The sequence below is a fragment of the Aphelocoma coerulescens genome, chromosome 3 (assembly GCF_041296385.1).
Source record: "Aphelocoma coerulescens isolate FSJ_1873_10779 chromosome 3, UR_Acoe_1.0, whole genome shotgun sequence".
Taxonomy (NCBI): domain Eukaryota; kingdom Metazoa; phylum Chordata; class Aves; order Passeriformes; family Corvidae; genus Aphelocoma; species Aphelocoma coerulescens.
The window spans coordinates 84,193,568-84,211,535 of NC_091016.1; the positions used below are offsets into that span (position 1 = coordinate 84,193,568).

The 17,968-nt window shown below is 55.3% G+C and overlaps 1 protein-coding gene across 1 annotated transcript; it reads right to left on the reverse strand.

The window, feature by feature from the left end:
• Nucleotides 1-3,901: 3,901 nt before the first annotated feature.
• On the reverse strand, nucleotides 3,902-8,509 carry POU3F2 (POU class 3 homeobox 2). The gene has a single exon (XM_069011100.1). The coding sequence runs from the start codon at nucleotides 8,507-8,509 to the stop codon at nucleotides 7,202-7,204; it is 1,308 nt and encodes a 435-aa protein (XP_068867201.1). The 3' UTR covers nucleotides 3,902-7,201.
• Between the last annotated feature and the right edge of the window lie 9,459 nt (nucleotides 8,510-17,968).

Consider the following 17,968-nt stretch of genomic DNA (forward strand, 5'->3'; position numbering starts at 1 on the left):
TTGTGCCTGCTTGAACGTCTTAGAAATCCACAGGCAGAGGGAAATAAATAGCACCATCCTTGTTTGTACGTCTCCCCTACTGACCAAGGAGCTGATGCCTCCATGGACTTGGCAATGAATGACTGTAGACATGAATGAATCAAGGAGGGAAAGAGAATTAATGAATGAGTCAGGCTGGCTAAAAACAAGTCCTAACTTTTAGACGAGCGCCTCTTAAACTCCCGGGACGGGAGGAGACGGGACGGGGAAGAGGAGGGGGAGAGTGGTCTCGTCATCACTTTTACGAGCTACCTCTGCCTGCCAGGATTTACCGTCGTGCAAGGAGGGGGGGTGTGGGGGGGGAACACCGGCCGCCAGCTTCCTACCGGCCTGCTCTTTTTAATCCTTAAAAATGTCATCTGTGCGGACAGGCCCAGGGACACAGGGAGCGGTACAGCTCAGCCCGGCCGGGCGGGACGGTGCGAGACCGCCGGGAGAGCTGCAGCCGGGCGGGAGCTGGAGCCCGGCGCTGGGACGGCCCTGCCGTAGAAGCGATGGGGTTCCCCGGGCGGCCCCACGCCCTTTATCCCCACTCGCGGAGGGAGGCAGAGCTCCTGCTCTGGGCCGGCAGCGGCTGTGCCCCAGCAGGGGCACGGACGGGGCCAGGCAGACACGGGCCCATCCCGCCGCCTCCGTGGGGCAGAAGGGTCCCGGACCCCCTCCCCCGCCGCCCGGGCCCCGGCCGGGGAGCAGCGCCCGCCGCCGACTCGCCGCTCCTCCCGGCAACGCTGGCAGAGTTTCGGCCGCTCCGTTGCCGCTGTCCTTGCCTCATCCCTCTCTCTCTTTGCCTGCCGACAGGAGGGCAGGATGGGACGCCTGCGTCCCGCGGGGATGCTCGGGTCTGGCGGCGCTGGCGCTGGGCCGCTGCGGAGCCGGGGTTGCGGGGGAAGGGTCTCCGCGCCGGCACAGGCGGCCTTCCCGGCCCCGGGGGCCCTGCGCGAAATCCCGGCATACTCCGGACACTTGGCCGAGTTTCGGAGGTATTTACAGGGAGTTGGCAGGGAGAGATAAGCTCTTCGAAGGAAGAGACCCACAGCGTGGGCCAGGCCACGGGCTGAGGCCGACTGGGGCGTGAGAATCCACGCGCTGCAGCTGGGACTCGCCTGCCGAAAAGCCCACTTGTTTGGTTTATAGTTTGATGAGAAGTCGGGTCTGAGGACGAGTCCTTGCTATTTGTTTTACTATTTCTGCTAAAGCACGCTTTGCCTTTGCTCTAACTAATTTTCCCCGGAGAAGTGCCCACTCCCCCAGCATCGCCCGTGCGAGCCGGGGGCAAACTCACTTCCGCGGAGCATCTTCCTACATCCCCGACGGCAGCCCGAGCACAGAGTGCCAACTTAGCCTCTGCAACTCTGAAAATTTGTTTTTTTATCTTTTCCGTCTCGAGATTTAAAGCCAGAGAGGCAGCCCAGGCTGCGTCCCTTCTGAAACGCACAGTAAATAGACAGCCGCCCGCAGGAGCAGGGCAGGCGGGAGAGCCACGATCCCCAGGACAGACCCCTACGCCCAGCCTCCGTTCTGAAGGCAGCAGAAGGCCGCCGCTGCCCCATCCACTGCCAAGAGGCCGCGGGCAATTTCCTTCCTTCCCCATCCCCACTCTCTGCTCCGCAAGCTCGGGCTGGGGGGACTCTCCGTGCTCGCCACCCTCCGCCAGTGCTGTACCTAAGCCCAGTTCTCCCGCCCGCCGGTGACCGCTCTCCCCCACGCCTCATCACCCACCGGAGGCCGTCGCCTCCCCTCGCCGGCCGGGACATTCGTCCTCTTTCCCCCTCACCGACGGCACCGCAACAAAGAGCCACTAAACCAACAACGCGTCTTGGGACAACCCCGAGGCCTGGGGCCGCCTGGCAAGCAGGGGTAGGCAGCGGGGGGAGAGGATTTTCCCCCCCATCGGATCAGCCGGAGGGCAGGGATCAGCCCCAGGCTGGGGCTGAGGCCGGAGACCAGGAAGGCGCAGCCAGCCGGGACAGTCCCGCCGTACCCCCGCGGCCCCGCGACAGCCACAAGCGTTCTCGGAAGCCGGGGCACTGGTGAAGGGGGCACAGGGGGAACCCCGAACTGCCGCCAACAAAGCCCGACGGAGAGAGACACGGCGGGGCGGAGCCGGGGCCAACCGGAGCCTCTGGCCCCGCCGGGGCTCTCACAAGCTGCCCGGCCCGAGAGATCACCTGGCCAGACACCATCCCGTCTTGCCCCGCAGCCTGGGGGATTTGTGGGATTATTTCTCCTTCCTCCGCTTCTCTCTTTTCAAACCCCGGCCCCCACTGCCCACCCTCAAGAGAGACGGCGCAGCTGGGCGGCGGCGGGAGCTCCCCGGGTCGGGCAGCACCGACTACTGCCTCTCGCCCCTGCGGGGCTGGCCACACTGGGGGTAATAATCAAGACTGGAAGACTTGAGGATATGCAGTCTCACTTCGCCTTCCAGTTTCGGCCTCCACCAGAAAGAGAGCGAACCGAGGAAATAGGGCTTTTGTTGTTGACATCTGACCTACGACAGTGTCCCCACTGGAAATGAGAGCCAGGGAGCCCGAGAAGCTGCCGCGCACCCTGACAGCCACCTGCAGAAGGAGCATCCTATAGCTGCTCCTTTCTCCCTCTCCTTTCTCTTAAAAGGGAAACCGAAGGAGATAAAAAGAATGACCCCCGAACCAGCCGGCCTCCCCACAACCAGTCCGAAAGGACGAGCGAAGTCGCTCCCCTAAGCTCAGTCTCTTGCTGGGCAAAGAGCCCCGGAGGAACAGCCCAGGGACCCCCGCCGGGGACGGCCCGGCCCCGAACAGCGGCCGGCCGCGCCACCCCGCCACTGGCTGAGGCGGCCATCCCCGCGGCGCCGGGCCTGCCCCGCCGAGCGAGGCACCATCCATCCGAGTCATCTCCTGTCCACCCGACACGAGAACGCTCCCCGAGAAGGGGGCCCTGTCGTCAAAGGCGAAATATTCCCTGGGCGCCCACCCGAGTGTCCTGCAGAGGGCAGAGGCTGCTCGCTTTCCGCAGCCCGTTCCGCGGGCTATTGACCAAGGACTTTTAAATCCATACCCAGCTTCAACATTTTACCCGTCAGCACGTCTGCGGTCACAAAACACTTCTTCTTTCTGTCACTTCTCTTCGAAACTATTGATAAGATCATTTAGCTGAATCTGTTCGGGATGAGTGTAATATTGACTAGAAGTTAGAAAAGATGATTAAATCTAATAAGCCCAGAAACTATCGTGAAGGAGGGGAACGGGGGAGAAGAGCAGGATATCGCACTTAGGAAACCGAGCCAGCCACGAAGGACCTGAACACACCGCCGCGTGTGCGAACACTGCGCAGTTGGATGTCGCTTGTCAGCGCGCCAGCCCCGCGGGTGCCCAGCCGGTACCCGGCCGGGAAAACCGACCGGCTCGTCACACGCACGGAGCCGCAGACGCCTAACGTGAAACCGGGGCCACAGCCGCTGGCCCCGGGGCCCGGCCCGGCCCGGGGGTGCGCAGCCCCGCTGGGCAGCCGCATTCTTCCTTCCTTCTGCAAACGGTACTCCCATCATTAAGCCCCGCCTTTTTGTTTTGCTTTTTTTCTTTCTCTCTCTCGCTCTTTTTTTTTTTTTTTTTAAGGAGTCAGATGTTAAATTATAAAAAGAGACCGAGAAGACTCGAATCCCTTCTCCCCCATGCCTTCCGCCAGAACATGCAACAAACTTGAGGAGCAGATCTCCCCACCAGCATCAAAGGCAGGACAGCCCTACCCGCACAGAAATCAATGCTCCAAAACACACGGCTGTGGTTCATCTGCAGAGAGACACAATGAACACAGCTCCCGAGGCTCTCCTTCAAGACCCTGAAAGTTATGAGCGTGGAACCTCTCGGTATAGGCATCAAATTTATTCCAAAAATTCCACGAAATATAAAGGAACGGTGGTTCTTTTACACAGAACTCAACTCAGTATAAGTCTTCTCCCTCCAAATCTTAAGAACTATGCAAATCTGTGCTATCTCTAAAAATAAAATAACGATATTTCAATAATTAGAAGAAACTATGAAGGTATTGTGCATTTCTGTTTTATGTAGATAATAAAATATTACTTTAACATAAATATATAAGGATCTCTGCGTTTTTATTTTTCCCCACAAGCACATCCAAATGTACCAAAACAAAGTATTTTTAAAGAGACTGAACCAAAAAAAAAATTACATCCCATATAGATTTTGTTCACCTACTCATTTAAAGCTACAGAAAAACAGTTTCCAGAACCTGTTTGCTTTAAAAGAAATAAATATACATTGAGGCAGGCCACTTAAAAATGATATGAAAATATTTCCCTGGGTAGCATTTAAAAAAAAAAAAAAAGAAAAATAGACAAAGAAAACATTGAAACTATTTCTGCATTTCAAAGGACAAATATTAAACATATATACATAGTGGTAAGGTTTGCGTGGTAACTTTTTTTTAAGTAAACCTATTTGGAGTTTGAGGCTTTTTCAAACACCCTCTCGACTCCGTTTTCTGACCTTACACACATATTAATAAGTGTCTGAAAGTTCATTTCCTCCCTTTACCACTGGATCTGCCCTGATCTGATTCACTTCACTAGGCGCTAGTCCTCAACACTTTAAATAACAAGCAGCTCAACACATAAACAAACAAACAAACAAAAAAAAAAACCAAACACCCCCCCCCCCAAAAAAAAAAAAAGAAAGAAAAGAGAAAAGCTTGGTGCCCGTATCTTTTTAACAATTGTTGGAAAACCAGGAAAAAGGCTAATGCATGTGCCTCTTAGAAATCATCAACTGTCTTACCAAGAAGAAAGAAAGAAAGAAAGCAAGCAAGAAAGAAAGGGAGAAAGAAAGAAGGAAAGAAAACCCAGTGTCACAGGCATTTTAAAAGACAATGAGAAACATATTCTAAAGCCTTAGCTACTGAATGCAATATTTATAGGAGAGTTCTGCGAGAGAATGCTTCACTGTTTTTTCTCCATAATTGTCCAACACTCAACTAAGTAAACTTTTAGATTATAAAAATGCTTTGTCTCTATAGCACCCGTTTGTGCTGACTAAATGATCCCTTTATGAATTTATAACTATCATAAAGTTCCTCTAATGTATATGCATAGCTGCGTGTGTGCACAAGTACACAAACACACACGCAGACACACGCACATACATGCGCTGCTCCGAGGTCCCGCTCCTCTGCTTCCCTTCAGAGCTTTTTGTTTTCCTTTTTGTTTTCCTTTTTTTTTCCTTTTTGTCCCCGTGGGTTTTTCTCTTTTTTTTATTTTGGAAAGTTAACCATTTCTCATCAAGATAAAGTCACGAAATGCACTTTAAAACTATTAGCAAAGGGGGGGGGCGGAAACACGGATTGAAAAATGGCATTTTTTCCCACTTCATTTCATTCCCCAGTGAAAGACACAAGGCTGCCCAAGTTAAAACTGGTCCTTTCCTTCAATAAATTATACCGCAATCTGACCAAAGGACAAGGGGAGGATGGGGAGGGAGAGGGGCTGGATACAAATAGAAAATAAAATAAATATGAAAAGTAAAGTGAAAAACAAATGCACACGGTCTCTGTGGAGAGGAGGGGACAGCGAGTGTTTACAGGCAGGTGTAAGCACCCGACCCCCACCTCGGGCCCAGCAGCTCCTCAGGCTCTCCCTGGCTCTGCCTTGATGTAAAACTTCTCAATAAAAGAAAGTTTGGAGGCTGATATCGGCCTGGGCGACAGACCGGGGATGCCAAAGGCACGCAGGGGAGCCGCGAGGGGAGGAGGGGAAGGAAAGGGCGCTGAGGGGGTGGTGGTGGGGAAACTAAATAATCCCCTTTCCCTCTCAAGGAAATGCCACTTTCTCTGGGAAAACTCTGGAAACATGTTGTTCCCTCTCCGCCTTCTCCACACCAGGCCTTGCTTGCCCGCACTGACACAAGCTGGAAGGGCTGCACATATTTTTTTCCTCCCCCTTTGGTTGCGCCTCGACCCCCAGACACACTGCCTGAAAATGAAGTTTACTTTGTTGATTTGCATTATTCTCCCTTCTCCAAACTCGACTCTTGCCATTGAAGGCATATATTAAACAATTACCAGAGTCACATCTCTGGAGAATGGAAGCTGAGGTGCATATATATGTGTATATAGAGAGATTATATATACGTGTACGTATGTATGTCTACGCATGCATGCATATGTATACATACATACACATATACTAATCCTTTTTGCTATGGTAAAAGGAGAAAATAAGCGTTACACGTATTTAAGAATACTTGTTTATAACAAAAGTTCACATATACACATAAAGCAAAGGCTAGAACACAGTAACATATTGTAGACCGGTCACTGGTTGACTAACGCTCACTGTGGAAAATGCAAGTCATTTGCAAAATTAAGGTCGGAAAGGAAGAGGGAAAAAAAGAAAAAATAAACATTTTGCTTATGTAAACTTCGATTTTCTTGCAGTGCAAATTGGTACGGTTAAATACTGTCTACATCAAAAGGGATAGCTTTTCGGTTTTCTTCCTTTTTTTTTTTTTTTTTTTTTTTAACATATATTCATACAGGGGATCCACAGAAAATAAACACAGCAGCATGTGCCAACACCGAGCGACATTCCACAATGCAATCTGCCTTTGTGTGGCGGGAGGGGGCTGCGGAGAGGACCCGCGGTGGCTGTGCCCCCCTTTTCCTCCGCCCCCTCTCCGGCAGGGCAGCGCCGTATGTTTTGGCCAGAGAGCGAGGGAGTTTTGTGCGAACCGCTTCGCCCTGCGCCTGCCCTGCCGGTGCCGGCCGCTGCCCTGCCGGTGCCTGCCGCTGCCCTGCCGGTGCCCGCCTGCCTGCCCGTGCGCGGTACCCACTCCACTCCCGTGCACGGGCACTCGCCTGGAAAGGTCAAAATACAGCATCACACCTCCTACCGTCTATGGGACAGTGTGGTGCAGGTGCTTTGTCTGTCTGTCTGTCCGCTGTGATTCGCGCTTGCCCTCTCGCTCGCTCGCTTTTTGTTTTCTTTTCTTTTTTTCGCGTTTGTTCGTTTTTTTGATTTTTTGTCTTTTTTTTTTAAGATAGGAGAAAATAAAATTAAAAAAAAAAAGAAATAAAAAAGAAAAAAAGGAGGACAATCAAAAGTTGGGGAAGGAGAGGAGGAGGAGGAGGAGGAGAGGAGGAGGAGGGGCCGGGCGCCCCCGCCGCGAGTTCACTGCACGGGGGTCTGCACCCCGTGGTGCGGCGGCGTGTCCCTGCTGGCCCCGTACACGTCCTCGGCGCCCGGCAGCGTCCCTCCCGGGGGAGTCATGCGCTTCTCTTTCTGTCTCCTGTTACAAAACCACACTCTCACCACCTCCTTCTCCAGCTGTAGGCTGTCCGCGAGCGAGGTGATCTCCTGGGCGGAGGGCTTGGGGCACTTGAGGAAGTGGCTCTCCAGCGCGCCCTTGACGCTCACCTCGATGGAGGTGCGCTTTTTCCGCTTGCGGCCCTGCGCCGCGATCTTGTCTATGCTGGTGGGGCTGCCCGAGGAGGAGTCCGCCTCCTCCAACCACTTGTTCAACAAAGGCTTCAGCTTGCACATGTTCTTGAAGCTGAGCTGCAGGGCCTCGAAGCGGCAGATGGTGGTCTGCGAGAAGACGTTGCCGTAGAGGGTGCCCAGCGCCAGCCCCACGTCCGCTTGGGTAAATCCCAGTTTGATGCGCCGCTGCTTGAACTGCTTGGCGAACTGCTCCAGGTCGTCCGAGGTCGGCGTGTCCTCGTCGGAGTGCGGGTCGTGGTGCGGCGGCGGCCCGGGGGGCGCGGCGGCGGCGGCGGACGGTGCCGGCCCGGCCGCCCCGGGGTGGGGGCCGTGGGGCGGCGGCGGGTGCTCGGGGCCGTGGTGCGGCGGCCCCGGCGGCGGCTCTTCGTGGGCGTCGCGCAGGCCATGGTGGTGCAGCCCCGGCTGCCCGGCGCCCAGCATCCCGTTGACGGTGAAGCCGGGCGGCTGCGAGTAGAGCAGCCCCGCCTGCGCGCCGTTGGCCGCGGCCATGCCGGGCGGCAGGTGCGCCGCGCCGCCCGCCCGCCACGCCGCCGCCGCCGCCGCCGCCGCCGCCGCCGCGTGGTGCCCTCCGCCGCCGCCGCCGTGGTGCACCAGGTGCGGCGCCCGCCCCGGCGGCGGGTGCTGCGGCGGCGGCGGCAGCTCGTCGCCGCGCCCGCCCGCCTGCACCACCGCCGGCTTGATGTCGGGCTGGCCCAGCGCGCCCGCCGACCAAGGCGCCTCGCCGCCGCCGCCGCCGCCGCCGCCCCCGCCGCCGCCGCCGCCGCCGCCACCGCCGGGGCCGCCGTGGGACAGCGCCGCGATCCACTGGTGAGCGTGGCTCAGCGGGTGCCCGTTGCTCTGCAGCGCGTAGTCCGCCTGCACCAGGGCGCCGGCGTCGCGGTAGCCGCCGCCGGGCTGCATGCCGCCGGGCGGCTCGGCGTGCACCATGGGGGAGCCGGAGGCGAGCAGGCTGTAGTGGTTGGAGGCTGCGGTCGCCATGACTCGCCGAGCCGCACTGATCGCGCCGGTTAAAGGCGCCGCGCATTTGACAGCTACTTTTTCGCCTCGGGCGCCGCGCGGCGCCCGCGCCCCCCCGGCCCGCGCGGCGGGGCCCACTGCGAAGGCACGCGCGGCCGCCCCGCCCCGCCGCCGCTCGCCATTGGCTCCCCGCGCCCTGACGGACGCCGGCGCTCCCGGCGACCGCCGCCGCCGCCGGCCGCCATTGGCGCTCCCCGCCGGCCGCGCCCCGCCCCCGGCCCCGCCCCCGACCCGCCCCCGCTGGAACCCAACTCCGAGGGGGAACGGGGCGCGGGGGAGCGGCGGCCGCGGGGCGGGGGGAGCGCAGGGGCGCGCCGCCGCCGCCGGCCCCGCCCCGGCCCGCCCCGCACCACCGGCGGGAGGATGCTGCTGCCGCTGCTGCCGCCGCCGGTCCGCCCGCCGGCTCCTGTTGCTCGCGCCCCGACGCGCGTCTCTGCGCGGAGCGCGGCCGCGCCGCCCCGAAGTGGGTGCTGCGGGCCGGGGGGGTGCCCGCCTGCCCGCCCCCAACTTTCTCAGCGCCGCCTCGCAGCCAGCCCCGCCGGAGCGGCCGGGGAGCGCCGCGCCCCCGGGGGCGGGGAGCGGGCGGCCCCCTGCCTGTTCGCCGGCTCTGCCCTTCTCCCGGCGCCCGGTGGTCGCCGGAGCACACCGCTCCTCCGGGGATGTCGGGGCTTCGCACCTCGGCACTGCGGAGGTGGTTTTTTTCCGCTTGTCCCGTCCCGTGGGGACGGGATGCCTGCGGGACCGCCTGAGCGGCGCTGGCGACTCTGCACGGATGCGGAAAATGGGGATGAGAGGGTGGTGGAGAAAGGAAAAAAAAAATAGAGAAAAAGAGGGGGATAGGGAAAAAGAAAGAAGTTGCGGCCCGGACAGGAAGGAAAGAGACCCTGGAACTGGATTCGGATTTCCTAGGAATGAGCAGCGCCAGCCTGGCCGACGCGAAAAGAGTTCGCTGCCCATTTTTGAGCTGAAAGCCTCATAGCTTTGTCTCGAAAATAAACTGCTCACGGGGGTAGGTGTGCGTCGCAGGCTCCCGCTATCTTCATCGAAATAACACAATAGGGCGGACCGGGGAATTTATTACTACTAACAAGAAACCGCTTTCTTCAGCGAGTTGTTTATAAATCATCGTATTTAACGTGAGCGCTGGAAAGGCTCCTTGCCTAGAAATATTCCTCTGCGTGGGGGTGTGGAGGAGCGGGGGATGGGCTCCTGCACATAAACATATACACAGCAGCAGCATAAACAGGATATCCAGTGCCCTGAGACAAGAGGCGCAGCAGGAGTTACCTCGTTTCGTTAGTTTAGCGGCGTATCAAGAGCTCCTTCTGCCGGGGGGTGGGGAGGGGAGGGAGAGAGGAGGAGGAGGAGGAGGAGGAGGAGGAGGAAAAGGAGAGGAGGAGGGGAGGGCGCAAACTTTGTCCATGAAAGAGTGGAGATTCTTCCTAAGGTTTGTTTTATTTTTTTTCCCCCATTTCTTCGAGGTGCAGGCGAAGGGAAGAACAATACTGCCTGTTCTGCGAGGGTTGCGGAGAGGGAAGTCAGTGCCTGTGAAGTGAAGCTCTGCCTTTTGTTTCCCGTGTGTAAACAACTGGGCACCCAGGAATTTTATAATTTGATGCTCATTTTCTCGTCTCTCTCCTCCCAATTAGGTGTAGACCAGTGAATTGAAACAAAACAACAGGGCAAGTCCGCAGCAGGCTTCTGCAAAGGCATCGCGGGGACCGTCCTGGGAGAGCCGCCCCGCTCTCTGCGCCCGGGCCAGCCCTCCCGCCCCGTTCCTGGGGCCACCGAAGTTCTGCTGGGGGCGGCTTTCCAGCCAGCCCGCCTCCAGATCCGCTGCCAAAAGTTCGTGCGTGGACGAGACACGACGGGCCACGCCACGCGTCATTTTCAGAGCGAGGTTTTCGCGCGGGCGCCTCCAGCTCGCCGAGCACGGACCTACCCCGGTGGTCGTCAGAGGGACCTCCCTTGTGCCCCGGCCGCACGGCGTGTGCTGGGCACGGGCAGCTGGTCCCCGTGGAGTGCCGACGGCACCGCGCTCCCCGCGGCTTGCCGCGACCAGGAAAAGGGACACGGGGTCAGCGAGATTCAACCAACACTTCTCTGGGGGGAAAAACCCCTCCAGGCCTGCTCCAGCCTGCCCAGTCGTGTATTTCCTGACCCCCTCCCCAGCCGTCTCTGTCCCGCCCGGCCCTCTGGCAGGTGCTGCCTACTACGGGCACCGTCCTGTGTGCCTCTCACCCCCGCCGCCCCAGCGGCAGATCTCACGGCCTAACGGTAATCACAGTTACCGAAGTAGCACCGCGGCCTTAGGAGGCGGACAAAACCCCGTCTCCCCGGCAGAGCCCCCCGCCGTCCCTCCTGCCCCCTCCCCGGCGGAGCGCACGCCTATGGAGGCGCAGCTGGGAGCAGCGAGGAGCGCGGCCGGTGCATTCAGAGCCGCCGCAGACTCCACCTCCTCGTCCTCCCCATCATTGTTAGCCCTGTCATTAATACCGCTCCTTAAGCATCCTCCGCTCCTATCTCCCCCCGTGGAGAGGAGCGCCGGGGAGCGGGGAGCGAGCGCCCGACCGCCGGTCTTGTCGCCTCGCCGCTGTCCGCCGCGGGCTCCGGCTCTGGTCGCCGCTCAGGTCCGGGCCACTCGGGATGTAAAAGAGACAGTCATGTGGCCCCTTTCTGGCGGAGCTGACCCCGCGGGATTAGAGGTCTCACCAGCCTTTCTTTCCTTTTCTCTGCTCGCATAAAAGCAGGTTGAAGGTGATGCGGTGTCTTGGGCAGACACTGCAGTGTTTTGATTCAGCTCAGCCCTTTTCACTGTTCAAAGCAGCTGTTCAAATACTAGGGCTGCTTACTTTGACGTGAAGAAGATTTTCAAACAACCCCAAAAGCTTTGAACTGACAGGCCTCCTTGATATCTCCTTCATTGCAGTGCAGCTACTCGAGAATATTCGCTATAAAATACATAGAGCGCCACTTAACTGGAGCTGACTCCTGGCTGGGAGGCGAGGTGCTGCATACACATCAGGTGCATCCAGAAGGACGCGGGCGGGTTGCGGGAGTCCTCTGGCCGCCCCCCGCTGGCCCCCCAGCTCCCCACCTAGGGGTCCCCTGCCCGCCACCCGCCCCCAGCTGCCGCGGCGGGCTCCGGCTGACGAGATGTTGGGCTCCCTGTTGTTTCAACTCCGTGCGTGCCGGAGAGAAAGCTGCATTTCCAGCAACAAAACGAGCACGGCTCGTTCCTAGCGAGCCTCGGCTTCCAGCCGCCGCTCGTCAGCCTCCCCGGCTCGGGGGGCTGGGGGAATGGTCCCCAAACGCGCGCTCCTATGTGCGTTTGGATGCGTGCGGCTCTAGGGTGGGGAATATATATTTGCATATGCCTGTTGTGTTTAGAGGTGAAAAGCTTTTTTTTTTTTTTTTTAAACTCTGCTCTCCAAACCTTGAGATAGACTCACGCAGCTAAAAGGAAAGGAGGAGGGGGAGAAATCCCCGCGCCTCCTTTCTGCGTGTCTATTATCTACCCATTAGATGTTGTTTTAGGAGGAAATGCGGCAGGAGTGCAAAGACGCGGAGAGTCGCTCAGAGAATTGCTGGGTGCAATAAACCTGAGACTCCTGGTGCTCGCTTTAAAGGCCAACTTGGAAGATTTGTGCTTATTGCTGGGGCGCATTTAATGCACCTTTTGTGAGATGGGATTGTTTTGATCTCTGCTTCCTTTTTAACCTTTCTCTATGAGGTATTCAAGCCTGTGCTTTCGTGTGGCTCTTTCCAGTGCTGCTCCGAGGAGTCTGATTCGGCGGAGAGACCCAAGACATGAATGAAACTTCAACTTTAAGGGCCTGCGGAGAGACAAAACTGAGGCCGGGGCTTCACAAGTGATTGCTTTAAAAAAATCCAGTCTACACAAAGAGGCAGCTGGCTGCTTTAATGAAAACTGCTTAAAGCGGCAAGAACTGCAGCCTCAGGGATGTATTTATAAGATGACTCAAAAGCTACACTTTCAAGTTGCTTCTCCTCGGGGTAGATATAACAAACACATTTAACTAAGAAATCTAAACAAAAAGGACAGAAATTGATAACTTTGATTGCACAAGCTCACATTACCCATTGAAATTAAAATCTGCCATCTAAATAGATTTCTCCGCCTATCTCTAGAGAAAATAAAATCTCTCCCCCTGCATATATAGATATACATACGTGTACATGTAATATCATGCACATTTTGCCCTGCTAGAATACTGATTATCTCAGAAGACAGAACGTAGAAAGGTGTAGAATTAAAAAAAAAAAAAAAAAAGTTCCTGTAAAGTTTGTATTAATGTTCATTTCCAACATTCCCCACAACTCTATTCTTCCGGCCGCTTCATTCATCTGAGAATCTGGTATTTTATCTGCATCAGTGTTTAAACTAGTGGGATATAATGTTCTAAGTTCAGTATTTGAAATTAAATTATTTGAATTCACGGATATTAATCTTTTCCCTTCATCCTCCAGTTCTGAATCTTGTCATTAAAAATGATCCACCCTTTGTAGTCCGCAAGTGAATATTTTATAGACAGATACCGCTATGAAGACTTCTAACGCAACGTCAACCAGTCAGACTTAGCTGTTGCAGGGATTACTTTGAGTAATTTATCAAAGGCAGGCTGCTAAATTTTGAGTGGTGAATATGAGGCCTTGGGGGAAAAAGAAGCAGAAGAAGCAAAAGGAAAAAAAAAAAAAAGACGAATTCCATCAGTCTACGAGATAAATTCTGGTTGGAGTTAATACAGCTTGTTTATTGAATTCTCGAAGACAGACCCAGATGCGATTGGTGCAACGGAGTTTGCAATTTAGTGTTCAAAAGCCTGGCTGGGAAATGACCGCCCCGTGCTGGAGCTGGAAGGGCGTTTCTGTTGGCGTGAAAAGCAGGTGAATTGGAAGGAGAGGGGAGGCGATTCAGCCTCTCTGGCTCGGGAAAGCGGTCTCACAAAGGTCTTTCCAAAGCCTGCTCTGTTCAGAGAGTTGTGCAGGACGAAACACAGCAACAGATTTTAAAAAAGAAAAAAAAAAAAAAAAGAAAAGAGAAGAAAATAAAAGGGAAAAAAAAAAAAAAGAAAAGTGCCCGGCTTTCTCTGACAAATCTAACAGTTGCTTTTTTGTTTGTTTTGTCAGTGCTCACGCCGGATGGAGACAAGCAGACATCCCCGGGAAGAGCTCAGATAAATGGTGCCCCGGCTTTACCGGGCGACGTGATCCTCCCTCCCTTCTTACAACTTTCGGGGCACTTTTGGGCACGACTCCCGCTCCTCACTCTGAGAAGCGCCTTCTTAGAAGGCTCTCGGTCGCCACTGCCTCGCTCCGTCCCCCCGGTGCGGAGCGCTCCAGACTGGGGGATGCTGTTTTTCTCCAGAAAAGAGGCGAACCCAGGAGCCGGGAGCTGAGCCCCGCTGGGGCAGCGGGCAGCACCGCTCCGGCCCGGGCCGCACACGGGCGCGGGGCTGGCAGTGGCTCAGGGGCGTTCTGCCAGCCCGCTGTCAAGGCGGGTTGGGGAATCGGGGCCCCGGCTGGGGGGCGACTTCTGTGTCCTCCCGCCCTCAGCCTCCCACGTGGGGGTCGGCACGGTCCCGGAGGGGCTGAGCGGGATTTGCACAGGAGCCTGCCTCGGGAGGAGAGGCGAGAACGGGCCGGGGGGGCTGGAAACTTTCTTTTGCTTGGCGAGGAAGAAGAGGAGCGAGGCGAGCAGGAAGGCTGGGCCATTGTCCACAGAGGGTGCATTTTTGTCAGGCTGGCGTTGGTTGCTATAGTGAGGAGGGAAGGGGAGAGAGAGAGGAGGGAGAGGGAAAGAAAAAAATACCCGACCCTAAACCAAACAGAGGAGCACAGTTCGGCTCCCTTCGCTCTCCCGGCTCTCCCGGCAGCGCTGCCCGCTCCCAACCAAAATAAGAGTGGGCCGCAGACCGACCCGGGCTCCCGGTGGGGCTCGGAGCCTTGGCGGCCCCGGCCCCGGCCCCGCGGGGCGGCCGCCTCGCCCCGCCCCGCCCCGCGCCCGCCGCCGCGCACTCTCCGCCGCCCGGCCGCGGGGAGCGGCGGCCCGGCCCGGCGAGGTCCGAGCGCTGCTGGCTGCGGAGCAGCAACCTGCCAGCGCGGCGGGATGCCCCGAGTCGCACAGCCCAACAGCACACCTGATCCAGCGCCTACCCACTTGGTCACTGTGGCTTCGCACCCCGCAGAGCATCCGTGACACTGATCCTGACACGGACTGCGGGAGGCTTTGTGGGGTGTCCTTAATTTTCTTTTTCTTTTTCTTTTTTTTTTTTTTTTTGTGCCTAAATAATTCAATGCAGGGGAAAAATAACTTCTTCCGATGCAAATGAGCAGCTCTTTAATTTTAAAAGAGACTCTTATTTTGCAGCAGTGTTTTTTGTTGCCTTGCTATTGAACTTTGAAAATAGTGTGGCGGGGGAAGGCAATAATGAAGGGTCTCGAAGGCTTAAGATTTAGTTAAGTGAGTGACTCAAGATTGCACAAAGAAAGTTAGTTACTTAGTTAATTGAGAATTATTCACCTTCTGAGATCGGCGCAGCAGTTTGTTCAGATGACAGTGCGAACTTGGGGCGGGGGGAGGCAGGAGGCCGACAGGGGAGGAGGCAGGTCTCACTTGTGAGATTTTCTTTTTTTTTTTTTTTTTTTTTTTTTTTTTTTTTTCTCCCCAGGACAAGTTAAATTGCAGCTGAAGGAGAGAGGTCAGTATCTTTTCAAATCAATCTCCCTGTCTGTCTGCCTGTGTCCCCATCTATCCCCTGTAAAGGGAAAAGCTCCAACTTTGTGCCTCCATCTGTTCTGTATCATCTGCAATCGACAGTTCTTTAGATTGCATGCACTTTTGCTCCCGATGAAGTGAAACTTTTAAGGTGTATAGTCACTTATCTGAAATAGGGAAAAAAGGGAAGTCGTCTTTTCCAATCTTAGAGGAGAATTGTTTTCTTTCCGTGCAACTGTTAATTCTCTCTCCTTTCTTTCTTCCTTTCTTTCTTTTTCTCTCTCTTTCTCACTTTTTCTTCTTTTCTAATTTTCGAATTGTAGTTGACAAGTTTTATTTTAAAAAACACTTTATAAGCCACCACTTAATGCATTATTCACATTTTTTTAAAAATGCTTGAGAGAAATCACGTTAATGAAGAGAACATTTGTAGTAATTTGGTGATAATTATCAGAATCACCAAATATTCGCAAAGGCTTTAACATTACGTGTTGGAAGAAAAGCAAAACACATTACTTTAATAGTCTGATATGCAAACTATGGACCATTCAATTACATGGCTTAATAATGCATACATGATGTGATCTTGTTATTGGGATAGGAAGGGCTCCAGTAATTCACTCCAAAGACCAAGTGTGCTCTTACATTCAGTAAAATCCATTGCCATGGATCAGGGGGCCCTGCCAAACTACATTTAAGAGAATAAAAATTAATGACTGAGAATTTGAGCGTTAAATTAACATTAATTATATGACCTGCCTGCTGGAAAGATTAAATTTCTTACGCCCTAATTAGATAACGTCTCCTCATACATCAAACAATTTCCATTTCCAGATTTCAGGATTAAAATGCAGGCTGGGGAGACCGGACTTGTTCGGTCGCCGGCACCCGGCGGCCTCACAGAGGGCTCCCGGCCCCGTCCCACTCCTCCCGAACCCCGGGGGCTCACCGCGGACTGGGACCGGAGCCGGGGAGCAGCTCTGGGTCAGCCCTTTTTAAACTTGAATTTCCCTCACCCACCGCCCCGGATGTGGTGGCGAGCGAGGCCGGGCGGGGCGGGGGAGAGCCGAGGGTGCGCGGGTGCGGAGGGAGATGCGGGGGCGCCTCGCCCGCCGCCCGGGAATGCTCTGAGGAGCACCCACACTGCCCCAGGGGCTGCCCCCGTCGGCCGCCCCGAGGAGAAAGGCCAGAGAGATGGGGCTATCTTTCCACCTCGTGAGTGCAACTAATTTGAGTTTAATTGCTTCTTTCAAGAATAAAACCTCAGCGGTTCTCCCTCCCCCCTCCACGCAGGCACACGGGATCCTGCCTTTTCCTGCCCATGAGAAACCCTCTCTCCCTTGCTCCTTCACCCCTCCAGCCCCACGGTCACCCACGCATAACCCACGGGTCACGGTCACCCCGGGCAGCAGCCTGCTGCTTGCGCTAGCCCGCGCCCCCGTCCCCTCCCAACTCCCCCGCCTCCCTTCCCATCCCGACGGCGCCCGGGCCACGCAGCGGACACGGGCGTGTGTGACGGGGCCGTGCCACCGGCGGGGCCAAGCAGCTCGGTTTCACGGCTTCGGGTTTCAGGGTTTTACCCTCGACTTCTGCAGGGGAAAAATAAATAGAAGAAAAAAAAAAAAGGGGGGGGGGTGTATAGCACGTGGGGGGCGGATGCGTGGGTGCTCACCCGCGGGGCGGAGGATGCCGGGGGCAGGTGACCCTGTCGGCTCCGTTGTCTCGGCAGCATCCCCGGCCTGGTGGTGGGATGCTGGTTGTGCCTCGATGGTTCCTCGTTGTGTCTGCCTTTGTACTGAGCCTCCAGGAAAGCTCCTGAAGAAAAGTCTGAGGAAGCCCGACTAGGACAAACGTTACTACCCAGAGGCTGTTTTGGGAGAGCAACTGGGCAGCAGAGATGAGGTGGCCTTTGGTAGCCTCATAGTTAAATGCAAAACTCATAGCTACCCCCTCTCCACCTCGAAAAACTGTGAGGAAGAGGACTCATAACATCATAAAATGTTTCCTTGTTCTCACTTCATTCTATAGTACCAGATAATTGGTTTTTCAACTCAATTGAAACTCAGTTTCTGTTATTGCAGTGTTACTGCTCCTCCATGAGCTTCAGTATTTGTCAAAAACATCAATTTCTTGTCTATTACTGTCTTGTGCCCACTTTCTGGACTGGATTGATAACCATTTATGTTTAATGCTATGTTAAGTAACAGCTTCCAGAAATGGAGTAGGTGAGGAGGCTGTGGAGGAGATAAGAGTTAATTGTCTTATTCTTCGGCCCTGATCTCCAGTAGCAGCTCTCCTTCAGGTCTGAAGCCTAGGCCAAGCAGTCAGACCAATGCTAAAAGCAAGTCATTATTCCCCAGGGAGTTAATCTTTCCAATAAATAACAAATACCTTTTATTTTAAATTTGATGGCAAATACAGTTGGATAGATGGGGGACGAGAGGCACTGAGGGCAGTAAAAGTTAGCTTGTAGCACACAAGCAGTCTGCAAACTTGAACAGCATCTCCAACAAAATATCCACACTCCAGTAACAAGAACCTCCACCAGAAACAGTTGAAAAACACATGTAACAGAAGCAGATCCAGAAACCACACAAAAGAATATTGTGGCACGCAGCTGAAAATGTAGCAGCCTGCAGTTTGCCACTCTTTCCAGCATTAGAACAACTGATTCTTTAGGA